Source organism: Ips typographus, linkage group LG1 (genome assembly GCF_016097725.1).
Source record: "Ips typographus isolate SLU linkage group LG1, UJ_Ityp_2.0, whole genome shotgun sequence".
Lineage (NCBI taxonomy): Eukaryota > Metazoa > Arthropoda > Insecta > Coleoptera > Curculionidae > Ips > Ips typographus.
In genome coordinates, this window is record NC_138422.1 from 27,856,320 (window position 1) to 27,878,071 (window position 21,752).

Below are 21,752 nucleotides of genomic sequence, written 5' to 3' on the forward strand. Positions count from 1 at the left end.
AAATCATTCCCAAACTCCGTACATCTACTTTACTGCACATTTTCTGATTATTTTACTTACCTGCTCTTTCTGTGTATTTTCGAAAGAAAACTGCAAGTTCTGAGCTACAAATTTCCCATCAATCTTCATTCAATTTGATAACGGTTGCCCTTAGAAATAAACACTTGATCATTTTAAAGACCACGTCTTTTTAACAATTGCATGCGCAAAACAAAAAACAGGAAATCTAATAAAATATCTAATTTAGTCGACAAATTCAGAGAGACACTTGACAAAATCGCAGCAAAATGTTCGCCTATGTGGATTTTTTTAGGTTTTCTGTCTTTGTCTCGCGCTTGCAATTATCAAAGTTTCTCTGTCTGTTACACGGTTTTCCTATGGTCGGTTTTTCGTTTACCACCCTTGTATCCTATAGCTATATACAGGGTGTTTTTGGCTATTTATAATAATTTTTTATTAGATACAAATAGTGCTTGCTGTTAATATTGAAAAACACAAGCTTGTTTTAGTAGATGTTCCCTATACTGATTATGTCACTAAGTCACACTAGAACCTAAAGTGAACCAAAAAGTAAACACGCGAGTAGAAAAAAATTTTTACTGCAAGGGCAATGTGCGTAATTAATAACACGCAAATTACTACACACACCATAAACTTGAAATATTATCACTATACAGGGTGATTCCAAAGTTGGTGCTTTCCTTTCACCTGCGAATAGGGCTTCAAAAAAAAAGGTTTTTTTTTCTTTGACGCTTTTTCGAAATATGAACAATAACGAAGATACAGGGTGTCAAAATTTTACTGAAAAAAAACAAAATAAAAAATAACTTAAATTTAATTTTAACTAACTACAGGTTATTCCTTATCAACAGACATAAACAAAAACAAAAGATTTCAGCCGCCTTTGAAACTAAGTTTTAATAATTTGACATTTTAAATTAAAACAGCATTTAATTTTAGGCACGCATTAAGACGGTTTTTATTTTTTTTACTGGGAAATGGTGCGTCGTAGCAAAAAATAATAAAAGGGGTTTTATTTTTAGAATTGAACAAGGAATTCAATAATAAATTTTATGTTGAAAAAAAACCAGTAGGGTAATATTTTTTTTTTGAAAATGTTTTAAAAAAATTATACGCACGCCACTGGTAAACGCAAGAAAATTGTTGTTTCTTGGAAAATTTTCTTTCCACGTGGCTATTGACCCCTACAAAATTTTGTTTAATTACTTCAAGTGGTTTGGCCAAAATCATTAAATTATTATTTTTTCAGTAAAACTTTGACACCCTGTATCTTCGTTATTGTTCATATTTCGAAAAAGCGTCAAAGGAAAAAAAACCTTATTTTTTGAAGCCCTATTCGCAGGTGAAAGGAAAGCACCAACTTTGGAATCACCCTGTATAAAGTTAATGATTTGTTATTACAAAACTATACGTATAACTATAATTACCTACATCATTTAAACCAGCTTTTTTATTTTTTTTTACTTACAAACTATATACAGGGGTGGCAAATTAAAAAGTATCCATTCAACCGTCTAATGTCATTTAAACTCATTCAACGTTAACAAAAATTGAACATTACATAGATAGGGTTATTATTGTTATTGTCTATTACTAGTTTCTAGGTCTTATCGTTGCTATACACTTAAAATTGGTAGTTATATACAAAATAAATTAATAAGTAATTACTTTTTTATAGTTATTGTTAGTTATCCTGTATAAATATTATTACAGAGCACCACCTGTATATGCTCTCTCAAAACTTTTACGTAAAAAAAACTGAGAAAACACATTAGGTACTGCATACAGTACTATTTATTAAATATTATATGGTTTCCTGCTTATCGCGAATTCGAAAAAAGTCCTTTGACAATTTAATAATAATCTTTAATGAAATACTGGTTCTGTTATCTTTAAATTTCCATTATTTTGCAATACGTCACTGGTGGAATAGCCAATATAAACTTCCGATGGTTCGGAATGCGGTTATCCTCGTGAATTCGAACCATGAGTTATTTCCAGAAAACTTTATTAGTAAGCGCGTTTTTTTTAGTTGGTCTAATTTGTGTTGAAGGTTCTTCGGTATTAAAAAAATTATTAAAGCCCCTAGAAAAAGAATTAGGGTTGGACCCTGACACTGGCTTGAACTTGGTAAGTTGTGGAGTTAAGATTCACACTTTGAATGGTGAATTGCTTAAGGTTAAAATTCATTGAAAATGTAGATTTTATCACAAAACTATTAGTATATCACACATTAGTCCAACAACTGTTGACAATTATTTTTATTTTGGGTTACAGGAGTTTTACAGCTTAAGACCCTTAGTCAAACTATACAGCCATCCTGTGTCTTAATATAAAAACTGTGTAAATTTTATAGATTTTACTAAAATACTTTTTGACTACTCACACCCACCAAAGAGTCAAATAACTAAGTAAACGTACATTGCACACAAATTCAAAACCTTTAAATTACGGAAATACTACTTTGTGTAAACTGATGGTATAATTAAAGATACCTCAGTCAATATACAAAATTTTATTGCAGTTAAACATCTCATAAATTGCATTTTTTCAAAGTACTTTCGATATTTACAAATTATTTAGTTTTCTAATTAGCGACTTAAAAATAAACACTACAACTGTTGTTTCAGGAAGTCTTATTCATAAAAACCACATTAATTAGGTATTAGTTTAGGTGAGAGATTGAGAAACATGTTTTAAGCTAAACTCGTCTATACTAACATTTACTATTTACAAATAAAGTTAATAGATTTTATTAACTTTATATGCATATAGTAATTGAACCACATTTTGATTTTGGGAGAGAAGCATTGAATATATGATGTCAGCCTACTTTTGCCTGTTTCCCCCACTGATGATTTATTTCAAGCTTATTTCAACCATACTGACCTCTGCTACTTCCCAATACAATTAAAAGATATGTTTTGTATGGAAAATAGAAGTTTTACAATTTTTATGATTTGTTTTACCCGGAGCGCACTGCATATTGTTAAACTGACATGCTTTTTGTAGTATGAGTTCATAGAAAACCATGGCTATCATTACATAAATTACACAATAACAACCGAGGATGGTTACATTTTAAACACTGTAAGAATACCGTGTCCCAAAAATAAGTATTGTGATAAAACTGTTAAGAAACCTGCTGTGTTACTACTCCACGGCATTTGGAGCAATCCAGAAGATTTGATATTAAACGGTAAAAAGCGGTCAATCAAAAGTGGAAATATTATCAAATCCTCCTTTCTTTTAACAGGAAATACCTCCATAGGATTTTTACTGGTGGAAAACGGTTTCGACGTCTTTCTGATGGCGAGCAGAGGAAACACTTACAGTACCAACCACGTAAAATTCAACACCAACTCGAAAGAATATTGGAACTTCAGTTGGCACGAAGTTGGTTACTATGACATCCCGGCCAATATGGATTTGATCCGAAATGAAACGAAAAACCAAAATGTTTCATTTATCGGTCATTCCCAAGGTGGTACCGCTTTTGTGGTAATGGCCGCCACTCGGCCAGATTATTCGAAAAGAATAACGGTCGCCCATTTATTCGCTCCTGTGGTTTATATGACTCATACTAGATTGCCGATAAAGTTGCTAATCAAAAACGTGTACATACTTGAGGTTAGTATAGTAGGTAACTCAAAATGTAGAATTATTGAAAGAAAATAGGTATACAATCTCGATGAAAAATCTTAATGATAGAAACTATACAATATTAATAAGTTGATTTGCAGGATATTGTTCGTGATCTACATTTGGATAACCAGGGCGTTTTCACCTATTCACCAATTATTGAGCTTTTGGCGGTCTTGGCGTGCTCGAAACATTCACCGACACTTCCGATATGTGTATCGCTTTTTGGATTAGTGGGTCCTGATCCTGCCCAACTTAATTCCGTAAGTATTTTTACTTTTAATTTTCCAATTCATTAGATTTATGTAGTATCCAAACAAGTTTGTCTATCTCACACTTTTAGACTAAAATTACGGTAATGGGATCTAATGACCCAGCGGGAGGATCTTTCAAAGAGATGTTCCATTACTTACAAGTAACCAAAAACGGTGAGTATTTTCTAAAATTGGCAAGAATGTAGAATATCTGATGGATTACAGTTTTACTTAATTAGCTCTAGTCAATAACTTTCTGCCTGTCAAACCGCAGTTGTCTTTTGCATCTTGCATAATATGCTCAGTGTTAAAAATCATTACTATTATATGGTTCAGACAAGTTCAGCCAGTACGATTACCGCACGCGCAATCATGAAAAGTACAATCAAGAGGAACCACCACTTTACAATTTAAAATCTATAACTGTGCCAATCTATGTGTGGTATGGTGAAAATGATTACTTTTGCGGTGTTAAGGTGAGTTGACAACTTAATTATCCTAAGGAATTAAAGTAAATGTTCAATTAGGATTTCCAACGACTGGTCAGAGAAACAGGTACAGCGATTGGTAAACGAGTATCAAATCCATTATGGAACCACATAGATTTCGCTTTCGCTATTGAAGCTCAACGATATGTTTATAACGAAGTGATTGAAGATATTAAGCGTCGAAATGATTCTTAGATTTTGGGATAATATAATAAAATACGAACGACGATAGTAGTTTTTTTTCAACCTTCTATTCCATTATTCCTGCAAGTGCATCAATAAAGTGTCAGGATGAAATAACTCTGTAAACAAACGTAACACCAAGAAAATCTATTGCCAATTGGGTATGACGTCTTGAGGTGACAACATGTAAGTAAGTACTTCGTAACATTATTTCCAGCCAAGTAAGTGGTTTTACTGTTTGAAAATGTGTGTTAAATAGGGCTTAATATAACTGTTATCTTTTTACCTGAGTATAAGAAGGTACTTACTTATGTTTTCTAACAATTTAAATATTAAAAAAGCAGTGTTGACTTTTGTTCAAAAAAATACCCGGAAACAAGTATTCAATTGAATTGTTATAAAAGTATCTAGTAAAGTTGAAAATCGAGTATCGATAACTCAAACCATCAGCAGACGTCACGTAACAAAAAAACACACCTAAAATTCTTATCAACTAGGTACTCGCAAATTTTGACCTTCTACTTCTATAATATTGTAAAACAATACTGTAAAACAGTATTTACTTTGTAAATACAGACATACAAATATACATCGTGGTAAAAACATCGTTTTCAAAGCTTCATTAATGAAAAAAAAAATGGTCTACTAAAAAAATTTAATAAAGGTTTGAAAGGTTTTTTTTACCCATATAGGTCAGCACTTCATTCGAGTATGTCACGCCAAAAGTATAAAAAGTCATATACACCTACTATAAAGTATTAAATAAAAAAAAAAGAAATTGATCGATTAACGGAATTCAGGATATACCTGAACCAAAAAACATACAGGCACAACAAAAAATGCTCTCACAATGATAGATACACTTTGTTTTACGCCCCGGGAGGAACCAGTAAAAAAATCCATAAGCGTAAATAATAATTTTTTAAAATAGAGTAAAAGAAAGGGAAAGTCCTTTAAGGGCTTCTTATAAATTTTATGTAAACATATTTCGCGGATATTGGATTGATTTATACTAATTATGTTATTTTTATCAAAACACTAGTTTCTGGATAACTAGTCGAAATAAGAACACACTACTCAACCCTATTTATAGTAAACCAATTAGTTTTTAAAACTTCTTTATAAAGCAACTGCTTGATTTAAAATTTCTATCTATAAACAGTACCGTAGAACCCCACAGGAAAAAATCTAGTGGTGCCAAATCCGGCAGCCGAGCTGTCCTACGAAAGACCTTTATTTCCAATATAATAAAAGTATTTTTTGAGCCTAATACTCTCCGTTGAAAATATGCTTATTTTGAGATCTTTGAGCTTTATAAAATGTCTTCATAATATTTCATTAAGACCTTATAATTTGCATACATATTAGTCGACACTGATGATAATACTTGACAAATTAACGTACATTGTTATCTCAAACTTAATTAGTACGTCATATTATACTGGCAGAATCTCCAATATAAAATTTGGTTTAAAAACCGGTTTTGTCTTATTCACTTTCTTCGAATCATGAGTTTTTCTATAATTTTATTAGTGACGGTGCTTTATGGTTTTGGATCAAGCCAGGCGGAAATTTGGCTGGATCCTGACACTGGCTTGAATTTGGTAAGCTTTTGAGGCCGTCAACGGCGATCAACATGTTAAAAAACAGAAACAGTTAGTAAATTTAACAATAATAATACTTGTTTTTGGTTGTAGTATGAATTTATAGCAAATCATGACTACTATTACGAAAACTACACTGTGACAACAGATGATGGTTACATTTTGAACACTGTAAGAATCCCTTACCCTAAAGGAGAAAATGCTAGTACTACTAGTGATAATACTACCAAACCTGCAGTGTTACTTCTGCACGGCATTTGGAGCAATCCAGAAGATTGGATAATTTCTGGTAAAACTAGATAAACTCAACCTTACCTCTAAAAACGTCCATTTCATTAGGAGACAAATCCATAGGATTCTTATTGGTCGAAAACGGTTTCGATGTGTACTTAATGGCTAGTAGAGGAAACACTTACAGCACCAAGCATGTGTCCCTTAGTACCGATTCGGTGGCATATTGGAATTTCAGTTGGCACGAATTGGGATATTACGATATTCCTGCTAATATGGATTTGATCACTAACATAACAGGAAACCAAAACATTTCCTTTATCGGTCATTCACAAGGTGGTACCGCTTTTCTGGTACTCGCAACCACTCGACCAGAATATTCAGAAAGAGTGTCCGTAGCTCACTTAATGGCACCTGTAGTTTATATGGATAACACGCGTTTACCCATAAGTTTCTTAGTGGAGAACGTGGGTCAAATTGAGGTAACTAATCTAATGTTGGGACTTGAACATTCATCAGGTATAATTGTGAGCTTTATATTTCCAGGACTTGGTTAGTGACCTAGGACTGGATAATCAGGGTTTGTTGACTTACTCACCAATTATAAGGTTGTTGGGTATACTGTTTTGTGCTAGAGATGCTCCTACAGTTGAATTGTGTGTGGAGCTACTTGGAGTTGTGGGGTCTGATCCAGACCAAGTTAATCGTGTAAGTTGATCATCAGTTGCCTGTTTTTTGGGATTGAATAATTCTAAAGCTTCAAATTCATTCAGTCCCACCGTTTCACGTTTAAAATACTACTATCAATCAAATTGGGTTACTTCTGAATAATCTTGTAGATATAACATGATATTTTTCGTAGAGCATAATAACTGTAATGGCGTCTAACGATCCAGCCGGAGGATCCTACAAGCAAGTATTTCACTTCCTCCAAATAGCCGACAGCAGTAAGTTGCTATACATTTTCAAAATCTCTGACACGAATTTTAATAGCCATAACGTTCAAATTAAGGTGAATTTAAACAGTACGACTACGGCTCATCTGGTAACTTGGAAGCGTACAACCAAACGACTCCACCATTTTACAATTTAACCTCCACAACAGTGCCAATATACATTTGGTACGGCGCTAACGATTACTTTTCTGGAGTTGCTGTAAGTACTTACAACTGATTACAATCAATGACTATAGTAAAATCACATATTTTATTAAATAGGATTTCCAAAGACTGATCAGCAAAGTTGGATCAGCGGTAGGAAAGGAAGTAACGGATCTGTTGTGGAATCACATAGATTTTTCTTTCGGTGTAGATGCCAAATATTATGTTTACGACGAAATTGTTAGTAATATTCAGGGATTGATGTTTTTTGTTTTTATTTATTCTAACCTGCCAAACTTTTTAATTTGATGTTGTAAGAGGGTTTTGAATGGAATCACATTTACCTTCGCGCATCATTTTTGCCTGAAACCTTCAATGAAAATCGTTAATGGTGTTTTCGGATAAAAATGCTTTTTGCACCAAGATTTTTAATGTTGCTGAACTATGAGATGGCATGAATTTTAATAATGGAAAAAGGTAAATTAGTTCAACAATTATTTTTAATTCTCTAAAATATAAAAAAACACATTGATGCTATAATAATAATACCACACTAATACAATAGTAATTATTGTATTTTTAGTGAACGAAATGCAAACTAATAAATCATTTTTATCTGCGACTGTATTAGTCGTTGTACGTGTTTAATGAGCCAACAAACATTAAACAGTCGTTCAGTGTTTTTTAAATCCAATTAGTATTGTTATAATGCTGAAATATTGGTGGTTTCTATAAATTTAAACCACGTGTGGACACAACTCTGTTTTTTAGGTAAATATATGCTCCACGTTGTATCTACACTTACCTAGTGCTTTACAGCTTGCCTAAAAGTGCTTCAATCCTCCAAAACTTCATCAATAAATTCGTCATTATTATCTGCGCTTGAATTACGTGAAACCGAAGCTGGAACCAAAGCACTAAGAGGCACATCCAGACCTTTGGCAAGAGTTTCAATCACTTCTTTGTTTACGTAGTAAGTGAGAGGAATTTTCAGTCCCTCGCTAGATAAAAATTGCTTCAGTTCCATAACTAGTTGCTTGGCTTCGGTGTAGTTGCCCATTTTTACGCAATTTTGTATCATGAGTCCGTAAATATCGCCACGTCTAACAGCCACGTCCAGATCTGGCCCACTAAGCATAAGCAATTGTTTGCATTGAGTCATTCCTGGAATAGTGTAAAAATGACACATATAGAATCAAAAAAGTAGACATTTTAGCTATTTATGTACCAAGGGCGTTAGAGGGAACATAATGTCCTGAAAGGTTTCGGCCTGATGGACATTATTCTTTCCCTAACGCCTGTGGTGCATACAATGTTTTGTGTTTCACCTAATTCAGCAATTATTTACTGTTTCTGGCATTGAAAAGTAAGGTATACCTTTACCGGTATGTTATTTAGTGTTTATTTTACCTGAATGAACGAAATTTTAGAAAATTTAAACGAAAATGTAGCCGAAGCTAACGAAAGTTTATTACCTAAAATGTCAAGAGTCATCCTAAGGTAGGGAATACGTAGTTTTTGTGGCATGAAAGGATAAAATAATGTTAAAAAAGGTGTCAGGGCATTATAAGTGGGTGTTATGATAACGCCCGCCTAATTCCCTCAGGTTGTTATGAACACTACAACGAATAGGAGAAACATAAAAACATTATATCTTCACTATTAATATTATGGAACAGAACCAAATTTCCTTGAAACCAAAAAATAGCAATAGTTGCACTTGTATCTTAAATAACAATTCACTCAATTAATTAAAACAATTTTGTGGTACACACCTAAATTCTGACATTAAAAACAAATACGGATACGTGAGATACGCAGCATTGCAAAATTAAAAAATTGAAAAATTATCGATTTTTTAAAAATCTTGTTTAAGTACGTTCAACTATTCCTACGACATGTTTCAGAAAATGTACGAATTTTATTGGAAATATGCTTCAAACTTTATATTTTTGTCAATAAACATGCATTTAAGTTTTATTCTCAATAACATCGTTACTTTTCTTTTTATTGACAGTAATGTTACTTAATGTGATTTGGCATAACTTGTCTAGCAAAAAGTACCTGGTTAGGTTAGGTTAGCCTAAAAATAATTCCTTGGAACAATCATTTCATATTTCAATTGAAAACAAATCATTTAACTTCAAATATTATACGTTTCAGTTTAACTTACCTGCTTGCAGGTCACCCCTGTCAAACAACTTTTTGATATCAACAAACTTCTTCACTGTCACGTATCTTTGTTGTACAATTTCCATTGCGCGTTGAATTTGCGACAGATCCAATGGATTCGCAATTTTCTGGAGGCACCTGGACGCTTCGCTAAGCGCGCCCAAAGCTTTTTCGTAGTTTTGAAACTCGTCAATTTCGACCTAAACTCAAACCAGCTCTAGCAAAGCCTCAATCTTGAAAAATGAATTAAATTACCTGCGCACAAGCGACGTAAAAATTAGCAAGCAAATCTTGCGCTTTTCCTTTAGAATAAAACGTAATGATGTTCCGTAAAATTTCTGGTTGGTTCTGCCAGTCTAAAGTTTGTAAATAATTGGCCGCCATTATATAAATTTCACGCTGTCTCGATATGCTAGCGAAAAAAATGATTTTCTCGGTGTCGCCTGATTTTAGTAAAGCTTTCATAGCTTTCACCTAGAAAATTTTAATAACAATACAATTTATTCCAACATTAACATTATTTGTATATCCAACTACTCACCTTATCGCCAGCTTGAGTAAATTTTTTTGTAGCTAAATGATAGTCGCCTTGCAACATCAGGCTTTCAGCCAAAATTTCCAGGACATTAATCCTCAGGTCTTCATCCACGCTTTCCTTTTCTGGTGTTAATTTTTCAGTCAGATCTTCGGTTAAACGTACGTTGTGATCTACGCAAACTCGTATCGCATCCTGGTACTACAACATTAATAAACTGTGTTGTTTTTTTACAAATTAAGACCAAAAATAAGAGAAACTAAAACAGAGTTTAATGTTGTAAATATTCTCCTCACTCGTTTGGATATTGCTAGTAAATCTACAGCCTTATCAAACTGTTCCTTGGTAATAAAGTATTGGGCACACTTCTCAATTAATGCTGGATCTGAGTCGGCGTCCAGCTGAGTAGCGATCTCTTGCAACACTTCAAACTGTTGAGTTTTAAACGCTAAATCTAAAGCTTTGTGCAGCATGCCGCCGCGCAAATAAAGCACAACGGCATTCTCCAAATTGTTCTGACCTTCGAAATACTTTGCTATCTCGACTTTTTCTCGATTTGACGTAGTTAAACCTGAAACGTCATTTGAATAAAACCACTTTCTCTAACAAGACTTCAAGTTGCACACTCACCCAAATTCCAAAGTTCATCCGACAAATTATGCTCCTTGGCCAATCGTACAGCGTTAGAATAAGCGGTCGCCTTGGTATAAAAGTTAACAGCTTCCTCAATTTGACCGGTAGTCTCAAAATATCGCGCCATATGGTATAAAGCGGCTTTATCAGTGCCTGACTTGGCCAAATCCGCAGCTTTGGACTCTTCACCCAAAAAACAGAGCACGCGCACCTGAGAATAGAGGTCACCAGCGTTGGCATAGATTTTTAGTGCCAAGTTCATGTCTCCTTGCGATTCAACGTACTGGCCCCACCATTTTAGCATTTCCCTTAAAAATGATCAAGTTCTTAAAAAAGGTTTTTTAAGGTTCGTTTTGACGCTTCATGGAGCGCGCAGTTGAACTAACGATTACGTAATTTGACAGTTCAAAATATTGTTCTATTAAATTACGTCACCGTGTCTTTTTACGTATATCTTTCACCTACTTGTCCTTGGTTTTACTCATGTACAACTGCAAATGTTGAGGATGATCAGACAACATTCTGGGTATATCATAGCGATGAGTTCCAGCTTTCTCATATCTGTTAATGTTGATAATAAAAATCATAAAACGTATTTCCGAATAATTATATTACTTGATTGCCGCTTCCTTAAATTCACCGTCTTGTTCCAGTTTTCTAGCCCACGCGTGTTCAGTATTCCGTAGATTTATCCTGTCTTTCGCCTCTGCCAGGTCACGAGCCTCCTGAAACTTGTTTCGACAACGAAGCAGTTTGTTTAAAAGGTCGTAACGTCCACATTGGTTGTATAGTTCTTCAGCCTCTTCCTGTATACAAGACAAAAAATGTTTAAATTACTATAGTAAATCTAAAAGTTGGTGTAAACCACAAAATTAAAAAGCATAACTATCAAAATAGCCAGCCTACATTCTAGAGAAAATTAAATAAAATTTTGATTGTCAATATGTAATACTTTTAGAAGATCAGTTATTATCTAGTTTGAAAGAAATAGGTCACATGCTATTTAAAAAGCCTTACTATACCAGTAATCCTAGATGTATAGCCAACACAGCCACTTTAGCCTCTTGAGGCAAACTGTCATCAGCGATGGCTAATCGCAACGCTTTTGCGGCTTTGGCATTGCCCATATGACCTAAACATACAATGGCCACATCCAACCGTCTTGTTTTAACGCACATTTTTGCCAAACTGACCCAAACACCTTGACTCTGCACTAGTTTGATTGATTTGAATGCTGCGTCCATGTTTCCTACAAAATTACGTCAAGCCACATTTTTTTGTCAACATTTTTATCATCAATGACATTATAATCATCATAAATGACATTTGGCAAATTTTTATTTTGCTCCATAAGGGTTCCAATGCACAGTAAAAGGCATATTTATACCAATAAACCTTAAACTAGATGAAATAACCATTTTGAACCTTTTGATAATTTAAAAAATGGCATTTTTCTCAAATTTTCAATTTTTTTTGCTTAACAGCAAAGGACATATGGCTATTTATTCAATACCAACTTACCAATACTTAAATGATAGCTAAAGTCAATGATAGCTTCTTTAGTCGCTTGGAAGCAATCTTCCAAACCGTCAAAGTCACTCATTATGTCCCTTACTATATTGAGTTTTTGCAAAGTAACTACATAAGGGAGTGATAAAGCTAAAAGTTGCGCATCCATTTCCACACCCATTACGTCGTGTATTTTAATTTTATTATCAGGGGTAATAAATATTGAAACTATTATTTGATCCTCTTCGGCTATTTTTTTTGGTGTGCCTTCTATAAAACACTCACAAACATTAACCAATCTATTCAAACATTTAATAAAACTGACCGTTTTTTCCCAAAACCTCATATTTTTTGTCGCCAGCTTTTTTAATTTTACGGGCGTTACAAATAAGCAGCCTGGGATCTTCCTCGCACCAGTACATTGACATGGGAATTCGGTTTTTGCAGATTTCATCAAAAACTGTATTAGAATCAGACTCATCCGTAATTTCCACGACAATTCCATCTTCGTAATAACCGTCAAAATTGCTATCACCGAGCGATCTGTATTTTTGAAAGTCGTAAATTGCTATTTCGTCCGACTCAATGTCCCAAATATACAGTTTACCATCAGGAACTAAATTCGACGCTGCTAAAGTAAACGCCACTTTAGATCCTACAATTATACCGTTAAAAATACCCTTAAAGGCTTTGTAGGTAAGCAAAATTAAATACCTTTACAATTAGTTTTAGCCTGAATAACTTCCCCAAAATCATCTATAGAATCCATTAAGCATTTCACAGGAGTTACCAACTTAAGTTGGTTGTCGGACATATCATAAATTCTTAAATAACCTTCCATAGTACTAACTGTGAGGTAATTACTAGTTACGTCAGCACCGATGAGCTCACCTTATTATTGAAATGTTAACTAATATAGTGGATAAGCTATAAAACGAAGATAAAGTAGAGTCACCTTCATTCATAGTAGAAGTTAAATGTGATATAATACTGCCAGTTGACGTGTAAAGGGTCATTTTCAAGGAACTTAATGTAATTATCGTTTTGTGGTGTAAAATAATTCCATCGTTGTCGCATTGAAAGTTGTGGCCGAAAGTAACATCAAAATCACACTCGCCTAAAAAAGAGTGCTTTTTACAATTATATAATCTCTCAAGGTGAAATGATTGGATGGTTAAAAAAATGACACATAAAAATATATTATGTCATTAATATAATTATGAACAAATGTAAAATTAAGCATGAAAATCGAATAAAATATTTAGAGGTTATTTTTGACCTGAACTTTTTCATTCCCATGCTGACTATGTGACCCAGAAATTTTCCAAAAAGGTTAGTTTTATCGCGAGAATGGGAAAATGTTTGTCATTAGAAATCAAATTACTTTTATATAAGGGCATAGCTTGGCAACACCTTCAGTATTGCTCCACAATTCTGTATGGTTTACCAGCATTTAAAATCGAAGAAATTCAAATTGTGCAGAACAGAGCTATGCGAACAATACTAAAATGCAATAGATACACTCTAATCGCCACAATGACATTTGTACTGCAAATATTAACAGTAAATCAAAAAATATTATTTAATGTTTATGTTTTTATCTATAAATTAAGAACAATATGTTACCTTCTTATATCTGTAATAGAATAAAATGTTTTAAAGACAAATGGAAAATGTAGCACTAAGCAGGTTGCTGCCAACAGAAATAAAAGACTGTATATACTGATTTAAATGATTTTAAACATTTAATAAGAATTGCTCTACTTTTAGAATGGTAGTGCATAATTTTAATTTTGATTGTATATTTCTTTTTGTCTTTTACTTTTTTTGTTCGTTTTTATAACACTTGATGTTTTATTGTATAGCCTAGTGCTAAATAAAGATATTATTATCACTTTGTACGGTATTCCTAAATGCACTAAAGTTCCTGTATTTAAAATTGGAATCTCAACATTTGTGATATCTCAATCTACAGATCTAACTTACTGTCAGAGTATGTTTGAGCTCCATTTCTTTTTCAGATGTATTAAGAATGTAATTTTCTTTTTCACATAAAAAAGTGGACACCAGGTAAACACTTTTTTTTTAAAAAATACGTTTATTTATCCCCCCTTTTCCTAGGCTTTTTCGTTAATTTTCAAGATGATAGTAACGTTCTTTCTCTTTTAATCGGGTAAAAATAATACTACCTAATTGTCATGTCACCGGGTATACAGATACTTTTCAACCAAAAACATTTTTTGAGCTATCCAGCCCCAGTTACCAATTCAACTTGAAGATGTATTTAACCAAAAATAAAATAAAATTGATTTTCTTTCAAAACTTTTTCCTGGCAAGTTTGCGTTTCCATATAGTTTGAAGAAAATGTATCTAATAACATAAATCAAAAGATCTACCATCAAACAAAATTATCCTGAAACTTTTACACTCAGCAGACGTTTAGTCATAAAAAATAGACTGACTAGAAATAACTTTTACCTTCTGCACCTTTTTTATTCCAACTAATATTGTAAACTGTTATAATCCGTCCATTGGAAAACACTATATGGTCCTCAGAAATGGCCATGTCGCTCACTTGCGACTCCAACTCTAGCAATTTATTCCCCCGATCACTTTCAATCCAAATTTGATTGGAAGTTTTCTGAGTAGCCCATATTTTATTGCAAAACGCACTGCACACGGCCTGTTCCTTCATAATGTAAATAGCGGTCACGCAATTGACACTTAATAGAGGCAAACGCATCATAAACAATCCCCATTTCAGTTGTTTAATGGTTCCGCCAATACTGTTTATGTTGTTCAATTCCCATTGGTCTTCTGCGTTTTCCGAACTAGGTTGAAGGGATTTAGACCAGAAATATATCCGGCCTTAAATACATACAACAAAATTTCACTGCTAAGAGCAAAATAAAGTCAAAGCTTTAGTGATTACCAACGTTTGTTCCTGCACACAATGTCTGGTTCATCTTGCAATAAGCGATACAAGTGAAAATCTCACTTACGGATGACCCCTTATCATCGTTAACATACATTTTCATTGTGGTAGGTAAAACGAAGTTATCGTTAGTGTCAACGTCCCATATACGAACCGTTAAATCTCCTAAAGCAATTCCAATATAAAAAGTTACAACCAAAAAATAGTTAACAGACCAGTTAAAATGGCAAGACTGGAACTGCCAGCCCAAGTCAAACCTTGACTGCTGGCTCCTCTAGTTTGAATTCGACCGCTCAATTTGACTTTAGCAATTTCAGTCAAATGCCCTTGACGATCAACTGAGAAAAAGCCAATAGTCAATCCGTCCATCATTATCACCAAAGCGTTCTTATTTGGGTGGTAGACGACATAAGATAAAGGTGTCCCTTCAGTGTTTAGTACTTCAGCGCAAGAGCCACTAAAGTCATTATTCTCTAAAGATATTTGACATATACACGGTGTTTTATGAAGGATTAATCTTTTAACACCGAATTTTACATAAAATAACTGCTTTATGGTGGAATTACAAGGCAAATTTGTTTAAAAAATATATAAATATCTTATTTAATTTGACTTTGGCATAAACAACTCACCTAGAGTTAACATAATATATGGAACCCTGTTGGGTAGCGAGAAAAAAGCAAAAATTATCAGAACCATCTTGAATACGGAACTTCCGGGCTGTGGTCTTGGGCCGCCAGTTACTAAACATGTCTAGAGCAGTTTCATCCCCTAAATTATTGGGCAAATTAAAGTTTTTTCGACAGTTGTATAGCTATTAGTACCATTTACTGCCGCTTTAGCCAGTCCTTCTACATCAAATTCTGGATTGGTTTTTGGGGTTAGCCGAAAAGTTAGGTGAGTGATGGATTCTTTACTCAAGTCTAAGTGGAAAACCATGTTGGTTTCAGATTTACCCTCGATTTTCCAACCAACTACCGAACCAGCCTATTGCATTATCACAAAAAATATTATTTAAAAAAAATCAGAACTCAGAAAAAAAAAACATTCAATCAAAGTTGGGATGAACATATTTTGTTATTCACCAAGTAAAAGTACGCAACAAAGGCGCCAAGGAAACACTAAACATATCTGTACTAAGTGAAATAAGATTGTTGAACAACTTTAACAAAAAAAGCAAAACATATTCTATGTGATACAATAAACCTACTTACCGAATCGCAAGATACAAGACGTCCACCTTTCTCACTAAACTCTAATAATGTTACTGGAGATTTGTGAGGTCCAACCACATTAACAAATTCTTTGTCACTCCCATTCCAAACTTTTAAGTCGCCATTTTCCCATCCACTTACTAAAGTCGTTTTTTCCGGATGCCATGCCAATGCTGTTACTTGATAACCACGATGAATGGGAAAGTTTACATCTTTAATTGGTTCTCCCTAATTAACAAATTGCCAACATAAAAATACAGAAAGAGTCCAGTTTTGCAAATCATGTACAAAGTGACATGCCAGACACAAAGTGGTTTAAATGGCCTAGTGTCTTAAAACTGATACAAAACCTTCATAAAATACCTAAAATTGAATTGACTGTTCTAAACCAGATCTAGTGCGATTTTTTTGAGATACATACAAACATACATTAATCCAATTAATTCTGCTGCAGTATTTTTTATGTTCGTTTTAATAGTGAATGAATGAAACAGATTGAGTTCAAATTAGTTCAAAATTGCAGTATTCTGAAATGGATTTTAAATCCAATAAGAGAAAAGAAATGCACCTGAGGATTTTTTAAGCACTTTCACAATTGCAGAGATTTGGATGATTGTTTTTGAATCTGATTAATCAAGTGATTAATGTAATAGATTGGAGTGGTCCTGTATCTGCTAGAAGCACAAGTTATAAAGTAATTTTAATTCTCTATTCTCTATCTCTCAGTAAAACATGAAACTCATTGAAGTTTTGAAATTTTCACTTCTAAATAGACTGTGATTTTGCAATTATTTAGTGTTGATTATCCTTTCAGTAGAAATTCTGGCACATACATTGAATTGATCTCACAACTGATAAGCACTATTTTTTTCATAATTAATAAGGTAACCAATAGGTTAGGTAAAATCACAACATTTTAACTATAGTACTAGCTAATAAGTAAATGTAGTTTCTCACCAATTCATCAAATATAATCACATATCCTCCTTTGTCCTGGGAAAAACTAGCAGCTGCTAGTAAGGATATGTTAGGGTGCCAGAGGGCATTAATAGAAATAGAACCACTTTCTGGAAATGTTACTGCATTTTCTATGTAGAGCGTCATATTAGCTGATTTTTAAATATTCTTAAATGTTGAAATTGTCGTATTTTACTCCATATTCCGTGTCTTAACAGTTTTGTGATAATTTATTTTTAAATTTTTTTTTTTTTTTTTTTTAACTTTCTTTATGGCTTTCACCACTAGGGTATTCAGCCAGGCCAAGTTAGGTTAGGTCGAGGGTGGCCTACGCCACGTCGGAGCTTAAGCTCCTCCTCTTAGGTCTGATTAAGAAGTTAGCAAGACAACACAACAAAGGATTCAAACTCTTCACGCTCCCGGGCTCTGGAGGAGCTGACACACTTTTGGAAGAGCCTCGGATGGAAAGGAAGGTGTCAGAGATCTGGAAATGATCCAATAATGTTAAAATCATAAATCAATATTGTTAACTTTCAAAAAATGACAAATGAGTTTAATTATGGTGGATGACGGCGAACCCAACACACCCCGCAGGCATACAGGAGCCTGGATTCCACTTTTAATCAATTCCTGGTACAAATCTCCATTCATTCGGTCACATTGGAACAAAATATGCTCCAACGTGCCCTGCGAACCACAATGACATAATGAAGAGTCCGCTCTTCCTAACATAAACAAATGTTGAGGCACCAAACAATGCCCTGTCCTAATGCGAATAATGGTGGTAATATGCCTTCTATCTTTATAAGTCAGTCCAGAGAACCAAGGCTTAGAGGGAAACGCATCAGACTCGCCAAGATATCTACGACCCTTGCTCAAAAATGTTCGCCTCCAAGCAGTTTGCCACCCAGCAAAATGCCTACGCTTAACCTCCGGGTAAAACTCATCCCAGTCAAGTTGAATGGGCAAGGGTACATTCAAATTCCTACCCAGGCAGGCCAAGAGGTCCGCCCTTTCATTACCCGCAATGCCACAGTGGCTCGGCACATAACATAATTTCACGACCGTGTCGGATTCATTTGCCTCTATAATAATCTGCTTTGTAAGAAAGGAAATGTGATCCAGACGGTGTTTGGATGATGTCCTGGAGATCTTCTGAATGGCACTCTGCGAGTCACTAAATATAATGGCCTTCTTAACCTTCTTTTTAAGACACATTTCAACCGCCTGGTGTATGGCAACCGTCTCAGCTGTACAGATTTGAATAAACCTAGGAAGGCGCGAAGAAAAACTGTAGTCCAACTGGGGACAAAAAATGCCGAACCCGGCAGATGCAGCATCCCTGTCAAGGGAGGCATCCGTGTAAATGTGGACATAATCGGAAAAACTCCCATTAATCTTTTCCAGAAAAGACTCCCTAACCCTGGGATCATCCTTCCGCAAGTTTATGTTGACAAGCGGGACCGTCATCATTTGATAATCAAGATTATAACAAAAATCAGGAAAAACCGAGTAAGACTTAATGTACTCAACAAAATCACCTAGCTCCTCAAACGCACGCACCAAGTAAGGACGGGGTCTGTTAGACAGATATCCCCTAAAACTGTACAGCTCCAAGACTTCCCCCAAACCATCCAAAATGTGATTATTATCATACATAAAGTTTTTCAACACAAATTTCTTTGCTAGCAATCCCATTCTGTACTCCAAAGCCATTTCAGCACATTCAGTCAGCAACAAATTAGTTGGAGTGGATTTCATGCATCCCGTAATAACCCTCAGGGCTTCAAATTGGACCCTGTCCAATTTGCTCTGGTTTTTCTTAGTGATGGGACTCAATAGAAACCCACCAAAGTCAAGATGAGACCGAACTAGACCCTTATAAATAGAGAGCAAGGTGATCGGATCCGCTCCCCACCACACACGCGTAACAGCCTTCATAACATTAATGCCCTTCCTAGCCCCAATACACATCCGATCAGTCTGCTTAGACCAGTTCAAATTTTCAGTCAGTATGATACCCAAATATTTATATTCTTTGACCCATGAGATTACACTTCCCTCATAAGTAATACAGTCAATTGGAAAGTTGTATGATTTTCTTGGCGAGAAAACTATTGCCTTTGACTTATTAGGGGACAGATGCAGGTTCAATGAGGAAAAGAGGGCACCCAGCTGCAACAGAAACTCATTCATTTCCCTAATAATATCTGGAATATTGGGCCCACTACAATATAAAACAATGTCATCAGCATATTGAATTATCCTAATGTTGGTTTTTGGAATTTTATGAATTTTCCGGGTGTAAATATTAAATAAAATTGGACTCAGGGGGGACCCCTGGGGCAATCCTATGGTAACCTTTCGCGGACCCACAATGTTATTATCCAGCAAATCTACGTAAATTTCACGATTAGATAGCAAGTTAAAGATAAGATTTTTAATATCGGTAGATATGCTAGCTTCTCCCAAAATATCATACAATTTATGAATGCTTACGTTATCATAAGCAGCTGACACATCCAGGAAGACTCCCACCGTATACAATCTTGTATGGAAACCTTTAAGGATACATAGAGTCAGGGTAGAAAGACACTCCAAACTACCCTTCCCCCTCCTAAATCCCATCTGGTCACTAGGAAACCATCTCCTATTCTCCAAATCCCACTCTATTCTGTTTTTAATAACTGTTTCCAGGACTTTCCCCACACAAGAATTTAGAGCAATTGGTCTGTAGCTCTTAATGTTTCCCGACTGATGATCTGGCTTCAATAAAGGTAGAATTTTAGTTCTTTTCCATTGAAATGGAATCTCGTGACCAAATAGTGCCCCATTATACATCCCCAACAACAACTCCTTTGCTCGGACTGGAAGATTCTTAATCATAGAGTAGTAAACATTGTCCATTCCTGGTGAGGTGTCCCTTTTATCCTTCAGTGCGTATTCAAGTTCCAGAAGGGAGAATGGAGGATCACCCCCCCCCCCCTCACCTGGTGTGAAGCAAAATTCGGAGGGAGTCAGCCCAATAGAAGCCTGCTCCCACCCATCCAGCATCTCCACTGCCACCATCTCTGCTATGCTAACCGTCTTACAGTTAGGTCTATTTATACTGCTGCCAAATCTTTTCACTGTTTTCCAAACTTCACCCATTGGGGTGTTACGGTTTAGATTGTTGCAGAATTTGACAAAGGAGGCCTTCTTTTTGTTTTTAAATACAAATTTAGACAAAGCCATGACTCTCTTGCACTCAACAAAATTCTCAATGGAAGCATTAGCTCGAAGCTCTTTAAGTTTTTCTTTACGAAGACATAAGATATTATTACATTCATTGTCCCACCAAGGAGTAGGAGGCTTGGGTTTTTTACCGAGGTAAGGCTTGCGTACAGGGACATTCTCCTGAACTACTTCACTCAGAAACCTTTCAAACTCACTATAATTTGAAATGGAACCCCATTTATTTAGTTTATTCAATGCTGCCACATGATATGAATCCCAATTACAGCCCTTAACATTAAGTTTTGAAACCTTTTCCCTACTTAGGTAACTTGGTGACTGACTCCGACCTTCACCTGAGATTGAGATTTGGATTGGAAAGTGATCACTACTCCCTGTGTCCTCCATTGTACTCCAGGTACAATAAGGGCTTAAGGCAGCAGAAATGACAGAGATATCCGGGCAGGACTTGTTCAAGAGAGGACTAGTGAACCTAGTTGGTGAACCATCATTAAGGATCAAAATATCATTATTATCAAGTATATTATATATGTGATTTCCCATTATGTTGGGTATATCACTTCCCCATAGTGGGTGTTGACTATTAAAGTCCCCCACTATCAGTTTTGGGTGAGCAAACTGATCAATGACACTTTTGAGCTGGTTGAACTCGATTCGAATGTTAGGAGGACAGTACACATTCACTAAGGTAATATTTGAAAGTTTAAGCTTAATAGATTGGATTTGGAAATTAATAGGGATGTTGGCAACTAAGTTGTCAACAATGTCAAACTCTAAACCAGATTTAACAAGGGTAAGGATACCACCTTTACCGTCATTCCTGTCACTTCTGACACATACATATCCCTTTAGAGAGAAAGGCTGGGTATTCCTCAGCCATGTCTCTTGCAACACAATGATGTCAAACTTATTACTATTATTAAATAATTGCAAATTTATGAGATTGGAATATACACTTCGTATATTCCATTGGAGAATACGCAAAGAGGCAGCGAACTTGTTACCAAGTATCATCCTCCATCTCTGAAGGAGGACCTTGC

General features: G+C 34.9%; 3 protein-coding genes across 3 annotated transcripts; 2 read left to right on the top strand and 1 right to left on the bottom strand.

Moving 5' to 3' along the window:
• Positions 1–1,969: 1,969 nt before the first annotated feature.
• On the top strand, positions 1,970–4,632 carry LOC145740052 (lipase 3-like). Its single transcript, XM_081995382.1, has 7 exons — positions 1,970–2,151; positions 3,034–3,220; positions 3,278–3,651; positions 3,765–3,926; positions 4,007–4,091; positions 4,254–4,393; positions 4,445–4,632. Exons 1-7 carry the CDS (start codon positions 2,008–2,010, stop codon positions 4,598–4,600), a joined length of 1,248 nt encoding a protein of 415 aa, XP_081851508.1. The 5' UTR covers positions 1,970–2,007; the 3' UTR covers positions 4,601–4,632.
• A 1,425-nt stretch (positions 4,633–6,057) lies between these two features.
• Positions 6,058–20,796, top strand: LOC145740054 (lipase 3-like). Its single transcript, XM_081995384.1, has 8 exons — positions 6,058–6,192; positions 6,286–6,481; positions 6,532–6,905; positions 6,970–7,131; positions 7,286–7,370; positions 7,436–7,578; positions 7,641–7,793; positions 20,785–20,796. The coding sequence occupies exons 1-8, from the start codon at positions 6,097–6,099 to the stop codon at positions 20,788–20,790; spliced, it is 1,215 nt and encodes a 404-aa protein (XP_081851510.1). The 5' UTR covers positions 6,058–6,096; the 3' UTR covers positions 20,791–20,796.
• On the bottom strand, positions 8,006–17,811 carry rempA (intraflagellar transport protein rempA). The gene is made up of 20 exons (XM_081995365.1): positions 17,479–17,811; positions 16,522–16,749; positions 16,132–16,294; positions 15,940–16,078; positions 15,523–15,764; positions 15,305–15,472; positions 14,851–15,240; positions 13,328–13,489; positions 13,087–13,263; positions 12,698–13,027; positions 12,385–12,642; positions 11,886–12,112; positions 11,479–11,669; positions 11,329–11,424; positions 10,861–11,171; positions 10,527–10,801; positions 10,237–10,431; positions 9,951–10,169; positions 9,697–9,895; positions 8,006–8,687 (listed from the first exon to the last, which is right to left on the bottom strand). The coding sequence occupies exons 1-20, from the start codon at positions 17,623–17,625 to the stop codon at positions 8,359–8,361; spliced, it is 4,446 nt and encodes a 1,481-aa protein (XP_081851491.1). The 5' UTR covers positions 17,626–17,811; the 3' UTR covers positions 8,006–8,358.
• Positions 20,797–21,752: the final 956 nt, after the last annotated feature.